General features: G+C 36.8%; 1 protein-coding gene across 1 annotated transcript in view; it reads left to right on the top strand.

Moving 5' to 3' along the window:
- The window catches only part of PLCB1 (phospholipase C, beta 1 (phosphoinositide-specific)), a 283,385-nt gene that overhangs the window by 112,095 nt on the left and 152,996 nt on the right, over positions 1-18,294 (top strand). The window contains 7 exon segments of the mRNA XM_008580123.1: positions 1,416-1,500; positions 2,781-2,958; positions 7,122-7,189; positions 8,997-9,093; positions 11,986-12,070; positions 13,885-14,009; positions 15,462-15,616. Of these exon segments, the coding sequence (XP_008578345.1) occupies positions 1,416-1,500; positions 2,781-2,958; positions 7,122-7,189; positions 8,997-9,093; positions 11,986-12,070; positions 13,885-14,009; positions 15,462-15,616 (793 nt within the window).

Genomic DNA, 18,294 nt, shown 5'->3' with positions numbered 1-18,294 from the left:
TTAAAAAAGGTGTGGGGGAGGGGGTATGAAGGTTGTTATTCCCTGTAGACCTTGCAGTGTGATTTAACCCCCTCCATATCCTACTTCCCAGGGGAAAAACAAAACAAAACAGTTCATGATCCAGGCTTCACATTCATGGATGATGGAATGAAAATAAAAATCACATTTTATAATCGATTTGAATTGTAGTAGAGGTTTTTTAACACTATTATTTATTCTTAGTACAGTGCCAGTTCTGCTAAGATGTATTAGCATTACAGCTTGTAGACATAACTATTGGAAATTGAGTTCAACAGCCTGTTAGATCAAAATAAGAGTCCATAAAACCCAAAGGAATAGGATACCTCTATAACAATGTTTAACATTCCACAAAATGAGAAAAAAAAAATTTATTGCTTTTTAAAAGGTCAAGGAGTATTGAAAGAATATGGATGTTGCCTTGTATCCACTGTGTTTACAAGCTCCTGGGCACACTATTTGTCTAGTCTAGCTGGCAGACCCATCCCGCAACAGCGGGATCAGCTTACATTTGTCCTGCTCTTCTAACATTTCAAAGGCATTTGCATCCTGACTTCATCTTCTCAACATCCTCTGTCCCTTTCCAAGAACAGTTATTATCCTCCTCATTTTATAGCAGCAGAGCTGTTCAGAGCCTGGAGCTCAGCTCAGCAAACCCTGCAGTGCCAGCATTTTGCCATCAGACCAGGTTCCTACTGGCAACATACTCAGGCTGGTGCCACCTTTGCTGCCCTGTTATGCACAGAAGAGTTGCAGACACCTTTCCCCAAGGCAGCTGCTACTTTTATCTTTTCTTCCAGGACCCCAATCTGCTGGTGGACACACTGTCTGCCATCTGCCCTTTTCTATCCTATTCTTGAAATTCTCTGTCTCTGTCTCCCTGTCTCCCTGTCTCTCTGTCTCTCTCTCTCTCCCCGCTCTGTCCCACCTCCTTGCCATCCCTCTCTATTCACCTCCCTCCCTGCCATTCTCTCTTTTCTCCTCTCCCCAACTTCCTTACAAACACTCCTTGGCCGCACTGTCAGTCTGGTGAATTTCACCCAAGAATTCACATGGAGTCAGGAAAGGGTTCCCCTTTCAAGTGTCTTGCAATTGATTTATAATCGGGAAATTAAACAGAAGGGACTGAGTCTCTCACTCTGGGAACTTCAAATGACCTGCTGTCCCTTCCATCTGTGTCTGTGCAGGTCAGGCTCAGGAATAGCCTCAGGCGGCAGATGCCTTCACTGTCCACCTGCACGTGTTGTTTAGACTCACAAAAGTCAGGATAGGGATTTAGAATGAATGGTGGGATCAGGGAATTCCCTCTTTCTGTAATGAATAACACAGAGTAATCCTGTTTAGGCTCTTTGAGTAAGTCTCCCTGCTTTTCTTTTTTCATTTCTGTTCTCCCTTAGCCCAAAGCAGCAGGCGAAGATGGCAGAGTACTGCCGACTGATCTTCGGGGATGCCCTTCTCATGGAGCCGCTGGAAAAATACCCAGTAAGCAGTCTTGATGTTTGCTCCTGAAGGAACACACGTATTATTTATGAATGGGCTTGGGGGAGACTCACTTCCTTTCCATGTTTGTATTTCTTGGTAATATTAATGCAGTAGATAATGAGCTCTTGGACTGGGAGGATAACGGCAACGGCCCGCTAAGGGTGGACGACGTGCATCTGTTCTCTTCCCACAGTCTTCTCCCTCCCTCTCTGCCTGATGTGCCTTAGTCAGGAGTGCAGAATACCAGCCATTACCATCAGCCCGCAGAGGCACTCCAGGCGGACAGGGCTCTGATCAGCTCCCAGGGAACCTCATCACTCCCCTTTGAGATAAATGGGTCTGCAAAATGGGACATCACGGGTGGCACATGACTCCCTGTCCCTGCTGGTTGCTGCCCACTTCCTTGCACGCATCTTTAGTTGTGGCGGAACTCGGGCCTCCTATTGCCATTGTAGAATCTCTGCTTTGGGAAGGACAGCAGCAGAAATACCCTAAAGCAGACTCTTGGGCCCTTTTGCCCAGTCTTCACACATCCTTAACTGAGTTCATAACAGTCCCCAGACTTATGGGAGTTCAATCGACTTTTTAAAAATAACCTATGATCTCTGATACAATATCTAATAACCCTGTCATGGGAAACTGATCTTCCCAGTAGATGTGTGAGCTTGAAACACTAGAAATAAGGCTCGCAAGTATGGTAGCTTGAATCTCAGGGCTGGAAGGAAATCTGAAGCCACCTAGTCCACCTCGGCTGATGCCATTGAGATGTGCAGCTAAACTACCTAACAGCAGGATAGGGATTTTGCTGTTTTTAAGTTGCATCTGAAAAGATGATTCATGGGCTTGCTTGGAAGCTACTGCCTGTCTTTATCAACTCTTCCTGGCAGATGCCTGGCTTCCCTCCTTTGAAACTTCAGGCCAGGGCCTTCTTATCTGCTCTAAATCAAGGTAACTAGATTTATATGGTCCATCAGAAAATTCGTAATGTTTGGGTTTAGTACATCAAATCTACCAGTACATTTGTATGGTCTTATTTATGTAGATTTTGTTGTGAAAAAGTAGGAGTACAATAATTAAGATGTACCTTTGATGTAAAAAAAAGAGAGAGCTATGAATCAGCCCCCATACAGGACACACTTAGAACAATTTAATGAGCAGCATTAAGATAGTAAAGAAGAATCTAGACCTTCTTGGTCTCCATTGCTGTGCTGGGGATTTGGGGAGGGAATCTGAAAGGAAGTGGCAGTATTTTTAAAGAATGGGCTTTGCTTTTCTGTTAGCTGGAATCTGGAGTTCCTCTTCCAAGCCCTATGGATTTAATGTATAAAATTTTGGTGAAAAATAAGAAGAAATCCCACAAGTCGTCAGAAGGAAGTGGCAAAAAGAAGCTGTCGGAACAAGCCTCCAACACGTACAGCGACTCTTCCAGCATGTTCGAGCCCTCATCTCCCGGAGCCGGTGAGGGGCTGGTGGGCTCTCGGACTTCTGCTAAGTGTGGGTTTGAGAACTGCAGCTCTGGAGTTAGCTTAGAAGGACTTTTAACATTCCTATCTTGGCATAGTTTTAAATTGTATTCGTTTTCTATTGCTGCTACAAACTACACAAATGTATTATCCTCCAGTTCTGTAGCTCAGAAGACCCCCAGGGTTCTCATTGGGCTGAGCTCGAAGGCTAAGTCCAGGGCTGCGTTCCTTTCTGGAGGCTCTAAGGGACAGTCCGTTTCCTTGCTTTTTCCAGTTTCTAGAGGCCACCCGCATTCATTGGCTCACAGCCCCGTCCTACAGCTTCAAAGCCAGCAATGTTGCAATTCACTGACCTTTATTCTGTGGTCATATCTCCCTCTGACCACAGCCAGAAAACGTCCTCTACTTTTAAGTACTCATTGTCATTACACTGTATCCATCTAGATTATCCAGGATAATCTTCTCCATCTCAAGGTCCTTAACTTAGTCTCATCTCCACCTCCCCTTTGTCATGCAAAGTAACATGTTCATGGGGCATAAACATCTTTGGGAGGCCATTATTCTGGCTATCACATAAGCCAAATAATCTTTAGAGTGACCACACGGTATTTCGCTTCTAAATGGGAAATATTAACTATAATTCTGGACACAGGATATTCCCTGAATGCACTCTCACTGATGATATGCTGAAGAGTTCTGGGCATTTCAATTTATCTATATTTTACACAGCTTTTATAAAACGTGAAATGGCAAAATTACTTGAATTACCTATCAAAGCTACTAGGTGATATTTAATATTATTCCTTTTCCTTATACATTTAGATTGAAATAGATTTGTGTGGTTGACGAGAAAAGAATTCAAAGTGGTCACTCATTTTCTTTGGGTTATTTGTCATTTGGTCTAATTTATTTTCCAAGTTCAGTCAGAATCTTGGCAATTTGAAAACTGCATTACAAAGATCTCCTGATTGGAAGGTGATTAAGTACAAGAAATTTTGAGCTTCACTCTAGGAAGGTTTTCAATTAAAATTTAGCTAACATAGAAACAATCACTTCAGAAACATGTTTAGTAGAATCTACAAAAGATGAACACATGTACCCCCTATGCCCCAGGAATTCCATTCCTAGGTATATACCCAACAGAAATGTGTATTTATGTTTACCAAGGGACATGCACAAAAATTGCTTAAAACAGCACTATTCATAATAGCCAAACACTGGAAACCAACCAAATGCCTGTCAACAGATAAATAAATTATTGTATATTCACACAAAGGAATAGCATGCAGCAATGAGAATTACCTGTGTAACTACACGTAAAAATATGAATGAATCTTATAAACAATGTTGAGGGAAAAAGTCAAATACAAAGAAACTATATACTGTACGATTCCATTCATATAAGGTACAAAAACAGGCAAAACTAATCTCTGCTGTTCAATGTGAGGGTAATGGTTACCCCTGGGGAAGAAGTAAACTGGAAAGGAGCCCAAGGGAGCTTCTAGAGACTGGTTATATTTTGTTTTATTGGTCTAGGTACTGGTTACTCAGACACATTCATTTTGTGAAAATTCATCTCATTGTGCCCTTCTAATATATGTACTTTTCTGTATACCTATTACACATCAATTAAAAGATTTTTAAATAATTTAAAAATTAAAATATATACCCTAGGGAAATGAGAAAAAATAAAGAGGTTGACCAAGACACTGATTTATTTTTTGGTCTGTTTTTTTTGGTCTGTCTCAATGGCCAACTGCTTTTATTTAGATTAAAATCCTTATCCACAGACATTATATAATTCTTTGAAAGGGTTTTGTTTTGTAGCTCTTGAATGTGTATTCCAAACATAATTACACCATTCTGATTTGTTTTGGTTTTTTGCAAATAACTTTCGCTCTCAGTAAGAATGTTCTTTTTGATGTTTTGAAGTGATGATCATTAACAGGCCTATGATTAACACCTATTTCCTAACACAATTCTATTCCTTGAATGCTAGAAAGCAAACTGCGTCTTCCTTTGCATGTGGGTGCTTGTTTTTTATAACCATCTGCCTTTCCCACTACCAGGTCCCTCCCTCTTATTAACTGGATGCATCATACAAATAACGATTTATACAGGCAGTGAACATTATTGCTTAATACAGAGAAAGAGCAGCAATCTGTTAGTAATTCAGTAGATTTCCTAAGCTAGCCCCATAGTTTGTTGTGCAATCATTATTTATTTCAATGGAAATTTTTGAACATTTTAATATGTAGGTAGGCCCCTGAAGAAAGAACACTGCTAATTTCCCGCTTGGTTTGTAGATGTTCCCAGTATTGGGAACTCAAGTAACTTGAAAAACATGAAGTGGATCTTATTTCAAAGCTAATTTACTTATCATGGTCCCTGTGGGCCAGATGCCTCTTCCAGGATTCAGTCCTTTGCCAGTAACTTGTCTTAAAGAGCTAGGGAAAAGTAAGATATTTTTTCTTACAGATCAACAAGATTTCTTCAAAGTCCCTCCAAAGATTTATGAGGAAAAACCAGGTACCTGCTCTTATAGTAAAAGAATACAAATTTCTTCTTTCTCACATAAACCAAAGAATAATCTGATTGAGTATTTCAAATGACTAGTGTATTCGTGTCCCATGAAGCATTTTGCAGAAAGCTTTGCCAAATAACTTTTTAATTACTTAATTAAAAGAATCTCTTCTCTGATTAAAAAGAAAAAAAGAACTGGGGGCAAAATTTGATTATAAAATATGCTTGAATGACAACATCCTAAAAGAATACACCTGCCATATAGAATGTCTTCTATCCAAAATATAATTGATTCACTTTATTAACTAACACAATATCAGCATCATGAGTGGTTTTACGTGGCTTCCTTTAATAAACAAGCCATAAATAATACCAAGGGACATGCACAAAAATTGCATCCCTTATGTCCTAGAAATCTTTTCTCTCTAAAGATATTTCATGAATACTTGGCTCACTGCTATCATTAAGTAATTGACTGAACTTCATCAGCCAAATGAAAACATGTGTAAGCATCTTGGAGGACAGCACTGTGGGCACTGTGTCTATATTTATACCAATCGAGTAGGGCAGACAACTCTCAGAAGCCCTGGGAGGTGGGGAAGAAGGTATTGGTAAACTCAGGTTGCCTCACTGTTGAGCCAATACTACCATCCACTGGGCTAGTGGAGCTATTGCATTGTGTGAACCCTGAAAGATGAAAGTTGAATTAAACCATTTAGAACTATGCCTTCTTTACTTTTTACTTGAAAATATTTTTATATAACTGATGTTACTGGGTCTAATGGAAACCCAGAGCTGTGCAAGAATGCAATTCTTCATATTAGTGTGAATATTTAACCTAGCAGAAATGTCCACTAAATCTGGGGCAAAAAAATCAGTTGTTGAAATGACAGTATATTGGCTACGTATGAAGTTGAATTACGTCTGATGAAGTTAGATTTTTCAAGAGCAATCATTTTTGAGGGTTTAGTCATTTTATCTTGACCTTTTAAATAGACTGTAACCATGTTCTAAGATATGTACATTGTTTAGAAGACAATCGGAGAAATCATAGGATACAGTTCACAGTTTTTGCAGAGTCCCACAGCCCCACAGCTCCTGCCCAGCTCATACCTCTCCTGTGACTTCTGTGACATCCTCTAGGGCCTTGAAAAAGGTCGATGCAAATCACTGAGCTATGTGCTGGCCAAGCATTGCATCGAAGAGTCAGGGTTTGGAAAAGGATGGAAAGATGAAAAAGGGATAGTTTACATGTTTTAGGATCATAGAGATCCTGAAAAAGAATGTACATCAGAATAAGATACATATACCAGAGATGGCAGACTGTATATGGTGACACGTTTTTTAAAAAACATATAGAGAAAAAATGATAAGACAAATTTTTTTTAATACGATTTGGAATTTTTAAATATTTATTCACAAATCAAATTTTTAAAAAATATATATTCCAAATGCAAAAATAATTTTCCATAACTAATAAAATTTAGATCGTTGAAAAAAATAATTTAAAAATAAACAAAAAGCCCAATTTGCAAGGAACTTCATCATCAATTTCTGATAATAAAAAAATTTTAAGTTGCAAGTGCTTTAAAACTGTAAATGTTGACATCGTGATCTGTTATTAAAATCTGACAGGGGAAGGTGACACGGAAAGTGATGACGATGATGATGATGATGACTGTAAAAAATCTTCCATGGATGAGGTGAGTATCTCAGGGCTTCTGTTCCTGGAGGCGGTCCACTAACTTGCCAGGCCCCGTAAAAGTTCCTGGACATATCCTATGGTCACTTTCTGCCACCTAGTGGATAGAAGAGTAAATGTGCGACATCCGACTGCCAGCTTCAATTTTTGAGGCAAGTAAATGAATTGTCAAATGGCCCAAAGTCTGGAGAAGACATGGGTTTTGGAGAAATGTTCAGAAATATGACATTAATTACATTGTTATAATTCTGGAGCCACTAGAGTTACATATTGATATAAGCTGAAATATCTCAAGTAGCTTCATCAGCTCAGGAGTATTAATTCCACAGAACCTAGAGGCAAATCAGGGGCAGGTCAATTGGAATTTTAGAATTTTGTTTTAGCAAGAGTCCTGGTCAAAAAGTTTGTACTGAATCTGCTAGCAATATGTTGGAGAGTCTCTGTCTCAGTACTTGTAGCTTTACAATTTAGTTAAAAATAAATAGGAAATAATAAGCTGTTCTTACTTGATGTTGATGTACTTTCTCTTAAAATTATTCCCTTTAATGTAGTCTAAGTTTTTCCTTTGTTATGTTCCCGCACTAAATTTCAACTTAATTTCCAGGAAGAAAACTGTTACAATGACAGGTAAAGTATATCTGCTTGAGAGTGATTTCAATTGTGTATAATTTTCGATCAGAGATTCTTGATTATTTTAAAAGCCTTACTAATTGGATAGTCCATTTGCAAATTAATATTTCCGCAATTGCCATTTAACCAAAATATTACCAGGGTTTTCAAAAGAAACCTTGTCTCCATGCACTCCTTCTAAAAATGGGAAAAAAAAAATATTAGATCAGTCTACAGAGGCCTGTTTTGTGCCAATATTGCACTATTGGTTTTCTTCTTTATTAATAAAAATTAATCAAAGTAATCCATAATAGCCAAAAATAGCTAAAGTAGCATGAGATTTTACTATGTACCTGGCACTGTCCTGAGCTCTTTTACATAAATTAGTTTATTTAATAATCACAAAAACCTTGTATACTATAGGGACTGATTTTACCCTGATTTTACAAATAAGTAAACTGAGGCATAGAGCAGGTAAGTAACTTTCCCAACATTGCACAGCTTCTAACTACTGGGCTCGAGATTTAAAATCAGGCAATATGGCTTGAGATCCTGAGCTATTAACCCCTACATTACACTATACTGCTTGTCTAATCAGCACGCAAGGAACCAAGAGGGAGAGAAGAGGGAGGAAAGTTTATAAAGAAAAGCAATAGTTGTTTGCCCACCCCAACCCATTTCCGCAAGGCAACCTTTTTATTATTATTATTAACAATTTTCAATTCATCCAGTGGCCACCTACATAATAATTTTCTTGCTGTGCAGTGAGTTCTTGATTTATTAATCTTAGCTATCATGTATGGACTCCCTGCTATGGAAGATGAGATATACTTCCATGCTTCTCAATTTTAATGTGCATTCAAATCACCTTATTAAAATGAAGATTCTTAGTCGGGAGGCCTGCAGCGAGGGCTGCATTTCTAACAAGCTCTTAGGTGGTGCTGATGCTACCAGTACCCGACCACACTGCCAGTCACCAAAAAACCTCACTCTTCCCACTCCTTACTTTTGTAAAATGAGGTAGTGCTTCTTCTTTCTCCTGTAATGAATTTTCTATTGGTAATAATCATTTTCCAGAAAAGGAGCAATGATATTTCGCTCCCTCAAGTCACATGATCATTTTCCTGGGAAAATAACCCTTTATAATATAATACTGACTCTGGAAATGTTTTTGTTTTTTTTTTTATTCCTGTTTTCAGGGCACTGCTGGGAGCGAGGCCATGGCCACAGAAGAGATGTCTAACCTGGTGAATTACATTCAGCCAGTCAAATTTGAGTCATTTGAAATTTCAAAAAGTAAGTTTTTCCTGGAGACAAACCCCCCTAACGTAGCACATAAGGAGTATATTATGAACACAAAGTAATTAGACCAAAGAATGTTACCCTTAAAGGAACTATTCTGTGCTGGTGACGTCTTCAATATACGCATGGGTTGACTCTCTTGTTATCTTTACATATATATAAATATATATATATATTAATATATAAAACTAGCCATATGAGAAAATATTCCACGATATTCCACCACAATAATAGTGCTACAGGCCATGCATGGTTATTTGAAAAACATGTGACCCGAGTTCAGCTAATTGAGTGTTACTATTGTTTTTTGTTTGCAACAACACAGTGGATCCCTCATTATATGGGTGATAGTGTTGAAATACACTATCTACCCATTCCCCAGAAGGGAAGCAGGCAGAGACTTGGCCAACCCTGAAAACTAGAAATAGAACCAATTCACCCACATTCCATTTGCCCAGCATGTTTTCTATCTCTAGGAGACCATGTAATTAACTTCACATCATTTTGCACTTTTCCTTCATCCAACTATACATGTCTATATTGCATGAAAAGAAAAATATTATCTTCACCTAGAGAGAAGAGCCCATTTATGAATATGCCCCTTATATATTCAGGAAGTGTAAGAAGCTATTCAACTAAGAGAATCCTTAAAATTTATTAGCTGCTTATAAGAATGTGCTCTTAAAAACTGAAATTTTGCTTACCCGCAGTGGCCTCTTATGAAGGATGGTGTGGAGCTAGGGCTGGGTCTCTGGTGCTCACAGACCCCTTGAGCTTGTTCACCAACCCTTCACACACAGGTCTATGAGCTAGGTAACCGGCAAAAAGGTCCTTGGAGCCTTGGCTGAAGAAGGAATAGTCTTTATTCAGCACACACACATGTGAGAGCTAAGCAGTCCACAGAGAAACTCAGAAACTCAACTGCTACCAGCAAAGTCCAAAGAAAAACTAATCTGCTGCCAGCAGAGTAAACATGCTCTATTTTTAGATGAGAGCTCTGCCTGCCAGCTGCTTCACAAACTGAAGAACACACAATAGCAATTAACTGAAAAGATACATGGGTGCACATGTGCAATAACTCCACCCACACACAACTTCCTTACAAAGAAATGTGCTGCATGACCTCCAACCAGACCTAAGCCAAGGGAGCCTGACTAAATTACCCTATTTTCCCTACAAATGGTTTTATAGATATACCAAAATCCATGCCTCTGCATAACACACTTATTTATATTTGTATAATTTTGACCAGAGTCTTAACATAATGACCTATGGTATCTAGATCTCTACAACAAAGAATTTAACTTCCAATATACAGTTTATATATAAAGATTTCAATATTTTTGTGATGTCATAATTATTGATGTTTCTTACCACAAGTTGTGGAATTTGAACCATCTTATAGTAATTATTTTTATACTATTGTAACTTTCACTGACTTTGGAATGAATTTTCCTAATTCATTAGTTAAAAGATCTTAGACAAGTAGCCACATGTAAGAAGGAGCTGATGGTTTTTTGTTTGTTTTGTTTTGTTTTGTTTTGTTTTGTTGTCTTTTTCATGACCGGTAAGGGGATCGCAACCCTTGGTGTGGTGTCGCCCACACCGTGCTCAGCCTGTGAGCGCACCAGCCATCCCTATATAGGATCCGAACCCGCGGCGGGAGCATCGCTGCGCTCCCAGCGCCGCACTCTCCCGAGTGAGCCACGGGGTCGGCCTGGGGCTGATGTATTTAAGTTCTTTAGAACCTGGTAACAATACCACCATGCAGATTTACACACAACTACTCACCTCCTTGTGTTTTATATAATTTTGTCACCTTTTTTAAAAAAGTGTATTTTAGAAAGTACCTATTACTGTTGACTTAACTTGAATTGACAGTTGTGCTTAAAATAATTAGTCATACAAAAGTAGATTTATGATGGTACAAAATAAGAGAAAACAGAATTTACCTTAGAGTAAACTGGAGAAGGTGAGGAGATAGATAAAGGAGTCAGGGGATGATTAGGAGGAATGAGGTTTTAATTTGCGAAAAGGGTCAAAAAGGGGAAAATGTCTCAAAGATAACTCCGTTTTAAAAACTTAGAGCTGTCTAACCACTCTCTCTGACACTTGTCTGAATATTGCACATAACAGTTGATTTTTAGTTGGAAAGAAGGTAGGGAAATTGTTTGACTCTGAGTCTTTCGAAACTATGATAACTTTGTTTTGTTTCTCTCACTCTAATTGGAGGCTTGAATTTCACTTACAAAATGTCTCTCTTGTGTTTAAGAACATTGACACCTTTTAGCACATTCACCTCTCTGGCCTTTGTTGTGTAAAATGAAAGTGAGGCCATGAGACTGGAAAATTTCTAGGGATCCTTCTGCTTTGAATACCATAAACCTAATGTCACATTAGTTATTTGAATCAAACGGGTACATATACAAACCGAGAAGGTGACAATGTGGGTTAGAAAAAGATAGTCAACCTCTAGCACAAACATTTCCATGGTCTCTTTTGTTAATACCCAACGATGGCCCCAAGAAACCAGTCTGGATGGATTTTTTAGAACAAAAGATTCCCACAGGGTTCCTGTTCTTTTGACAAAATGGTTTTCACTGCATATTATACTCATCTAAAATTCATTCATGCCCCTAAATCACACAACCATAAGTATATTTGCCCCAACCAGTCAATATCAGAAAAGAAAACAAACCAGACTCACTTTTGTTACAGGTAAATATTTCACTGAAAAAAAAAAAAAGAAACTGAATTTGAAAGTTATGTTGGAGATGGATTATCCTCAACTTCACTGAACATTTAACTACTGCTCTTATGATTTTATAACTTATAACATTGAATTTTATTTCTCACCTTCCTTTGTTGTTGTTGTTTTTAACTCAGAAAGAAATAAAAGTTTTGAAATGTCTTCCTTCGTGGAAACCAAAGGACTTGAACAACTTACGAAGTCGCCAGTAGAATTTGTTGAGTATCCTTGATTTGACGAATGACTGAATTAACACAACTGGTTTCTTTCTTTCTTTGTTTAATAAAGAGAAAGATGCAGAAAATGGCTTAAGTCAACAACCTGAGAGTTAAAAATAGATCCAGGTCTTGTATGCATTGCTGGGTGGGACAGTGTGGCCTGTGGGAAAGAGAACTGGCCATGGAGTCAGGAAGCCCAGATTTCAAGTTGGTGTCACACCATCAAGCTCTGCGCTCTTTGCCAATTTGCTTAATCCTGATTTCCCTCATCTGTAAAATAGAAATTATTATACTAGCTTTATGGTTTGTATTTTGTATATGGGTATGACATACATAACGTGAGTGTGCAGACTTTGTACAAATCTAATATATAATACAGTCACGTGCCACATAACTACTTTTCAGACAACAATTGAACACATATATTATGGCTGCATATACTAACCGGTCAGAGTAATATCTGTGTAGTAGGCTATACCATCTAGGTTTGTGTAAGTACACTATGATGTTCACACAGTAACGAAATCACCTAATGATGCATTTCTTAGAATGGATCTCTGTTATTAAGCGATTCATGACTGTATATGTAAAGTGAACAATACATACATACATACATGTATTTACACATATACATACATATATACACACACACACACATATACACACACGTGTGTATATAAACCTGGCTTGGCACCTTACATGTTTACATGTAATATATGTCCAATTAAAAATAGATGGAATGATGATTTTGAGAATGTAAATATATATTACTAATTATGGTTTTGTGGATGCTACTGACAAGAAAAGGCTTTTTATTGTTATCCATGAATTAAAATAAAAATAAACAGGCCTTTAAAATTTTTTCATAAAATTAATATTAAATATTTCATGAAGCAAGACATAACAATAAAAGTTAACCTCGAGACTCATTAACAGTAGGAGAGAACAAATGCAGACTCCATAAATAAAGTTGCACCATAAAAATCATTATCATTAGTATTTATTATTGACTATGTGATAGATTTTTTGTTATATGTCAAATCTCATTTAATCCTGACAATAGTACTGTGATGTCGGAATTGTTAAATCTGTTTTATAGATGAGGAAACTGCAGCACAGAAAGGTGAAATAAACTTGCCCAAGACCCACACAGCTAGCAAGTTCCAGAGTTAAGATTCAACTCCATTTTGCATAGCTCAGCATCTTAGCTAAATCTGCCCAAAATGGGAATAGGAACTGGTCAATCATGTTTTAAAGATATAATGCTGGTCAATAACTACAAGGTCCTTAGGATGGAAGATTGATCATGGTAGGATCCAAAATACGAAACAAAGTCAGAAATGTCTGTGCTATATTGACCTTGTTCTCAATCATAAAGAGTACCACAGTCTTGGCAGACAGCATGCCCAGAGAAGGTTAGGAAAGTGAGCAGAGAGCACTTCAAAAATAGCCATACAGTTCACATGATCTGCTTCTGCCAAACAAAATAGCATCCTCTCACATGACTCAACACGTTCCAGCTTCGTTCTGTGTCTTCAATCATTAAGTTTCCACAAAATCACATTGACTTTAAATCAACCATTTTTGCTACCTCATTCTTTTTCACCCACAAAGCTCTACAAAGGTGGTGCTGTTTATATATGAGCATGTTTATTCTGTTTGTTCAGAAAGCTTTTTGCCTATTTCATCCACTAGCCCAATGAAATCATCAGTATTTACTTTATTTCCTCAATAGAGAAAGATGGAAGGAAGCTTGTTGGTTAGTATTAGGACTGATTATTTTTATAACTGTATTCACTACTTAACATGATGGTCCAGATACAACAAAATGCAGCTTAGCAGAATATATCCAAAAGGAACTCGTGTGGATTCTTCCAACTACATGCCTCAGCTCTTCTGGAATGCAGGTTGTCAGATGGTTGCACTTAATTTCCAAACAATGGGTAAGTGGCACAGTTCATGCTCATGTCCTTTCTGTTATAGAATTACATTTCAAGTGTCCAAACACCACTTCCATGTAATTGGGGGGAAAGGGGGGATTGCAAGACTTGATTGAAAAAATAAATAAAAGTAAATTTCAATGAAGAAAATATCAATGCCAAAAAAAAAAGAATTTTGTTGTAAACAGGTCTTTATTTCTACTGATTTTGCATTATTTTTCAAACAAAAATTTTTATACTTTTAAAAGTAACATGTATTTATTGGAGGAAAAATGGAAAATTTAAAAAGGTATAAAGGAAAAAATAAAACTGCCAGGAATGCTACCACTCAGAGGTTCAACAACTGTTAACCTCCAGCTTGGTAATCTGGAAGTCTTTTTTTTGTCTATTATCTACATACTTTTTCACATAATTCCTTGCTAAAAAATAAAAGAGAGAGAGAGAGAGAGAGAATATATATATACTCACATACTTAAGTGCTATGCAGAAAGATGAATTTTAATAGCTGTGTATGATACATATTTCACAATTTACTACAAGCCCATTTCCTATGCCTAGACATTAGGGGATTTTTTTCTACTTTAATTCCGTACTCTGCGAAAAGTCTTGAGTATGAATTATCAAGTCTATCTCCTAAAGTTCTTTTCAAAAAGTTTCTAAAAATAGAATTGCTATGTTAAAAGATGTAAAAATTTTAAGCACCTTTGTGCATACTGCCAAATTGTTTGTAAAAAATGTTTCACTGAGTTACTCCTGTCAGCAATGTTAGTTGGGTATTATCATTAAATAATAATAATAATAATAATAAAATTTCAAATGAAATATGTTATCTCACTGTTGTTTAAGTTTTATTTCTTTGATTGTTATTGAGATCGAATATTTTAAATATGTTTCTTGGTTTTTATATTTCTGCTTTTATGAATTGCCTGTTCAGGACTATTGTCAATTTTCCTGTTCATTTGTAACAGCATTTTTTTACATAAAGGCCATATGGTTTTATTTGTAATTTAACCCTTTAATCCACCCAGATGTAATTTTGGTATATAGTCTCAGTGAGATCAATCCTTTTTTTTACCTAAAGAATTATCCCATTGAATTGGAATTGACAGCTTAATATATGTAACCTTTTTTGTTATTGTTAATTTGGATCCATTTTTTCACTTTATATATTTTCCATTCATAAATTTGTCTACATTCCTGGACATATTAACTCACTTTTTTATTGTGTGTTATAATATGGCTTAATACCTAGAAATGACAAATCTTCTTCATCGCTATTAATTTTTAGTTTAGTTTTTTTTTTTTTTTCCATTGCCAGTAGAACTCCTGTTCTGTTTCTTTTGTCAAGGAGAAAAGTCACAAAAGGGGACTGTAATACAAGCTTACTTGACATTGTTGCTTTCTTGCTCCAAACATAAATACATCCACAATAAGTCTTGTATTTTTGGTATTCAGACCTGGCTATGCAAATAAATATGGGAATGTATGAATACAACGGAAAGAGTGGCTACAGATTAAAGCCGGAATTCATGAGGAGGCCTGACAAGCATTTTGATCCATTTACTGAAGGCATCGTAGATGGGATAGTAGCCAACACTTTAGCTGTTAAGGTATGTACACCTCTGTCAGAAAATTGTCGCTAACAAAAGTCCTGAATATTAGCTATTTTGCATAAAGAGGTAGCTTAGTCATCAAAAATTTAGTAGCTAGCAAAGGCTCCATAATCTTCATACATTTTTTCCTTTAAGGGTAAAATCTACATTAGATGTTTTCACAAGCCATGTGGATGAGAAAAAGGAGCTGAGCTCCATTGTTAATATGGTAGCAACTGGACCCCAAATCAATAAAATAAGTGGGTGAGCCCCATCATGGCCATTTTTCTCTTTTGGTGTAAATATCCCACTGTGAAATTTACATGAAAATTAGTGACCCATATTGGATAGATCTTTTGGTTCTTTTCCCTCATTAGTTCCCATTAGTTCTGGACAAAATTAGAGGAAAAAAATATTCTCTCAGTAAGTTGTTAAATTTTGAACAAAAGCTTTCAAGTTACCATAGCATGATTTTTGAAAATCTATCAGAGTATTCAGGGATTTTAAAACACATCTTAATGATCTTAAATAAAAGAGTTGCTTTATTAAATTTATATATCTGACCCAAAAAGTTAATTTCAAATTATTTTCTTCAGTCTTTAAAATTGATGTTACAGTAGACATCTATTTTTTTTTTAGTTGTCAGAAAATATTTTTAATGCTATGAAAGGGAAATACATTGTTCTAAAGAGCTTCTTCATGAATTTTGTAAGCCGTTGGTTGTTGAAGCTAGAATTTCATTTACTTTTTTAAAGTATCATATTTTTGTGTGTTTAACTGAATAACTGTAGAACTAAAAAACTTTTTATTGTACATAAATGCAATTTTTGGATTGACCTTAAACAAAGGCTCTGTAACAGTTTCACTAATTTCTCTCCCCCAAATCAGTGGAGCCCATTTTTATCTTGAAGCTTATGTCACTTTATATCAAAGATTTAAAAATAAAATTTCAGCAAACTGTCTCACAGTTATATCTTTTGAAATTATTTCAAGCCACATAAATAAAGAGTAAAGTTGGCAGAATTAGAACTTCATGATTATTTTATATTTTAGGAAATTCTTTTCAGCAAAAGATATTTAATTCCTGTCAAGTGTGATTAAGAAAAACTTCTAAGCATAATGTACTGATAGAATGCTATTTTTAGACTCCTTGTAAATTGTTTTTGTAGTTGTATCAAACTAATGACATTTTTGCATTGTTTGCAGATTTCATCTTATTTTTTACATATTAGCTTGCTTATTTATTTTGTCTTGAAAATTCTACTGTTGCAGTGTAGATGATCATAAAACAATGACATAGAGGCAGGGAAGTAAGTCGAGTTGTGACAGGGAAATAGTTGAATCCCAGACAAGTGTAATACGCTGCTTCCGTTCAGAATGGAGATGCTGTTGTGGAGCTGTTTGCCTGCTGTTTAATGGACAGGCCGCTCTGCAGTAGAGTCTTGCCTTTAACATTACATCTAGAGCTAAGATGCAGCTCGTATCTGTCCAGTTGTGCCTTCCTTTTGATCTTCTGGCACAGACTTTGTAGTGCCAGGATGGACTTGTGAGCTCACATGATATTCTGCCATCTTATTTTACTGATGAGAACATAGTAGGTTAGTGCCATTAATTTAGTTTAGGATTCTACTTTGATCAAATATCTTAAGCATACAAACTTTTCTGGGCATCTGAATTCCCAGTGGGACTCACATAACTTGGAAGTTTCAAACATGTTGCAAAATGCCTGCTAAGTGGTTCTTACATAGAACTTCAAGTTAAATAAAGAGATTGTTGCTAGCAGTTCCCATGCATTAAAGCCAAAGAGATTGTCCAGGAGACATGAGCTGTTCCAAGACAAATTCAGAGAGCCTTGCCTATGACTTTCTCTCTAACTTTTCAGAATTTCTGGCCACATCCACATGTGGCTGACTTTGAGTTCATTCAGTCTCTGATGATTACTCTCATGCCATCATTTTGTCTGATTTCTGGCTCAGCCATAATCTTGGAGATTCTGACCCCTTTCACAGACTTGAGTTTAGAAAGCTCTTGACTAGTGAGCCACCTTGTTCTGACTACACACCCCAGATTCACCAGGCTGCCTCCATCAGCACTCGCTTTCTGCTGATCTTCTGTCTGGTATAAAGAGAAAAATATTTAGTTTGCTTCCATTAACCTTTTTGACAGCTGACAGATCCGTTGGATTTTGAAAATTGGGTTTGGAAAAGAGGCAGCCATAGGAGACATTTTATGAGCATGTAAATTTTTTAAAAATCTCTTAACTTCACAATAACAGTTAGTTCTGCAGCTAGTCAAAGGATATGCACAATTGTGTAAATGGCTAACTGGGTGAGGTTAGGTGGTAATGATAAGCTGGTCTTGATGGATTAAAGTGGACACTTGTTCATTTATTCCTCCTATACTACTTTGTCTTACTAATTGACTCCTTCTAACCTCACCCTTTTCAATATTCTTCTACAGACTCTTCAAGTGAAAGAGAAACCATATTTATACTCTTGCTTGTATTTCATGTTGCTTATAATTCAACATTCACCAGCAGCCATAGTTACTCATTTATCAAGACTTCCTTTTTTTGCTTTTTTCCAGATTATTTCAGGTCAGTTTCTTTCTGATAAGAAAGTCGGGACTTATGTGGAAGTGGATATGTTCGGTTTGCCTGTGGACACAAGGAGGAAGGCATTTAAGACAAAGACGTC

The sequence above is a fragment of the Galeopterus variegatus genome, unplaced genomic scaffold, assembly GCF_000696425.1.
Source record: "Galeopterus variegatus unplaced genomic scaffold, G_variegatus-3.0.2 Scaffold2030, whole genome shotgun sequence".
NCBI lineage: Eukaryota > Metazoa > Chordata > Mammalia > Dermoptera > Cynocephalidae > Galeopterus > Galeopterus variegatus.
Note: the sequence above shows the minus strand (reverse complement) of the source record. Positions and strands in the feature narration are given on the sequence as shown.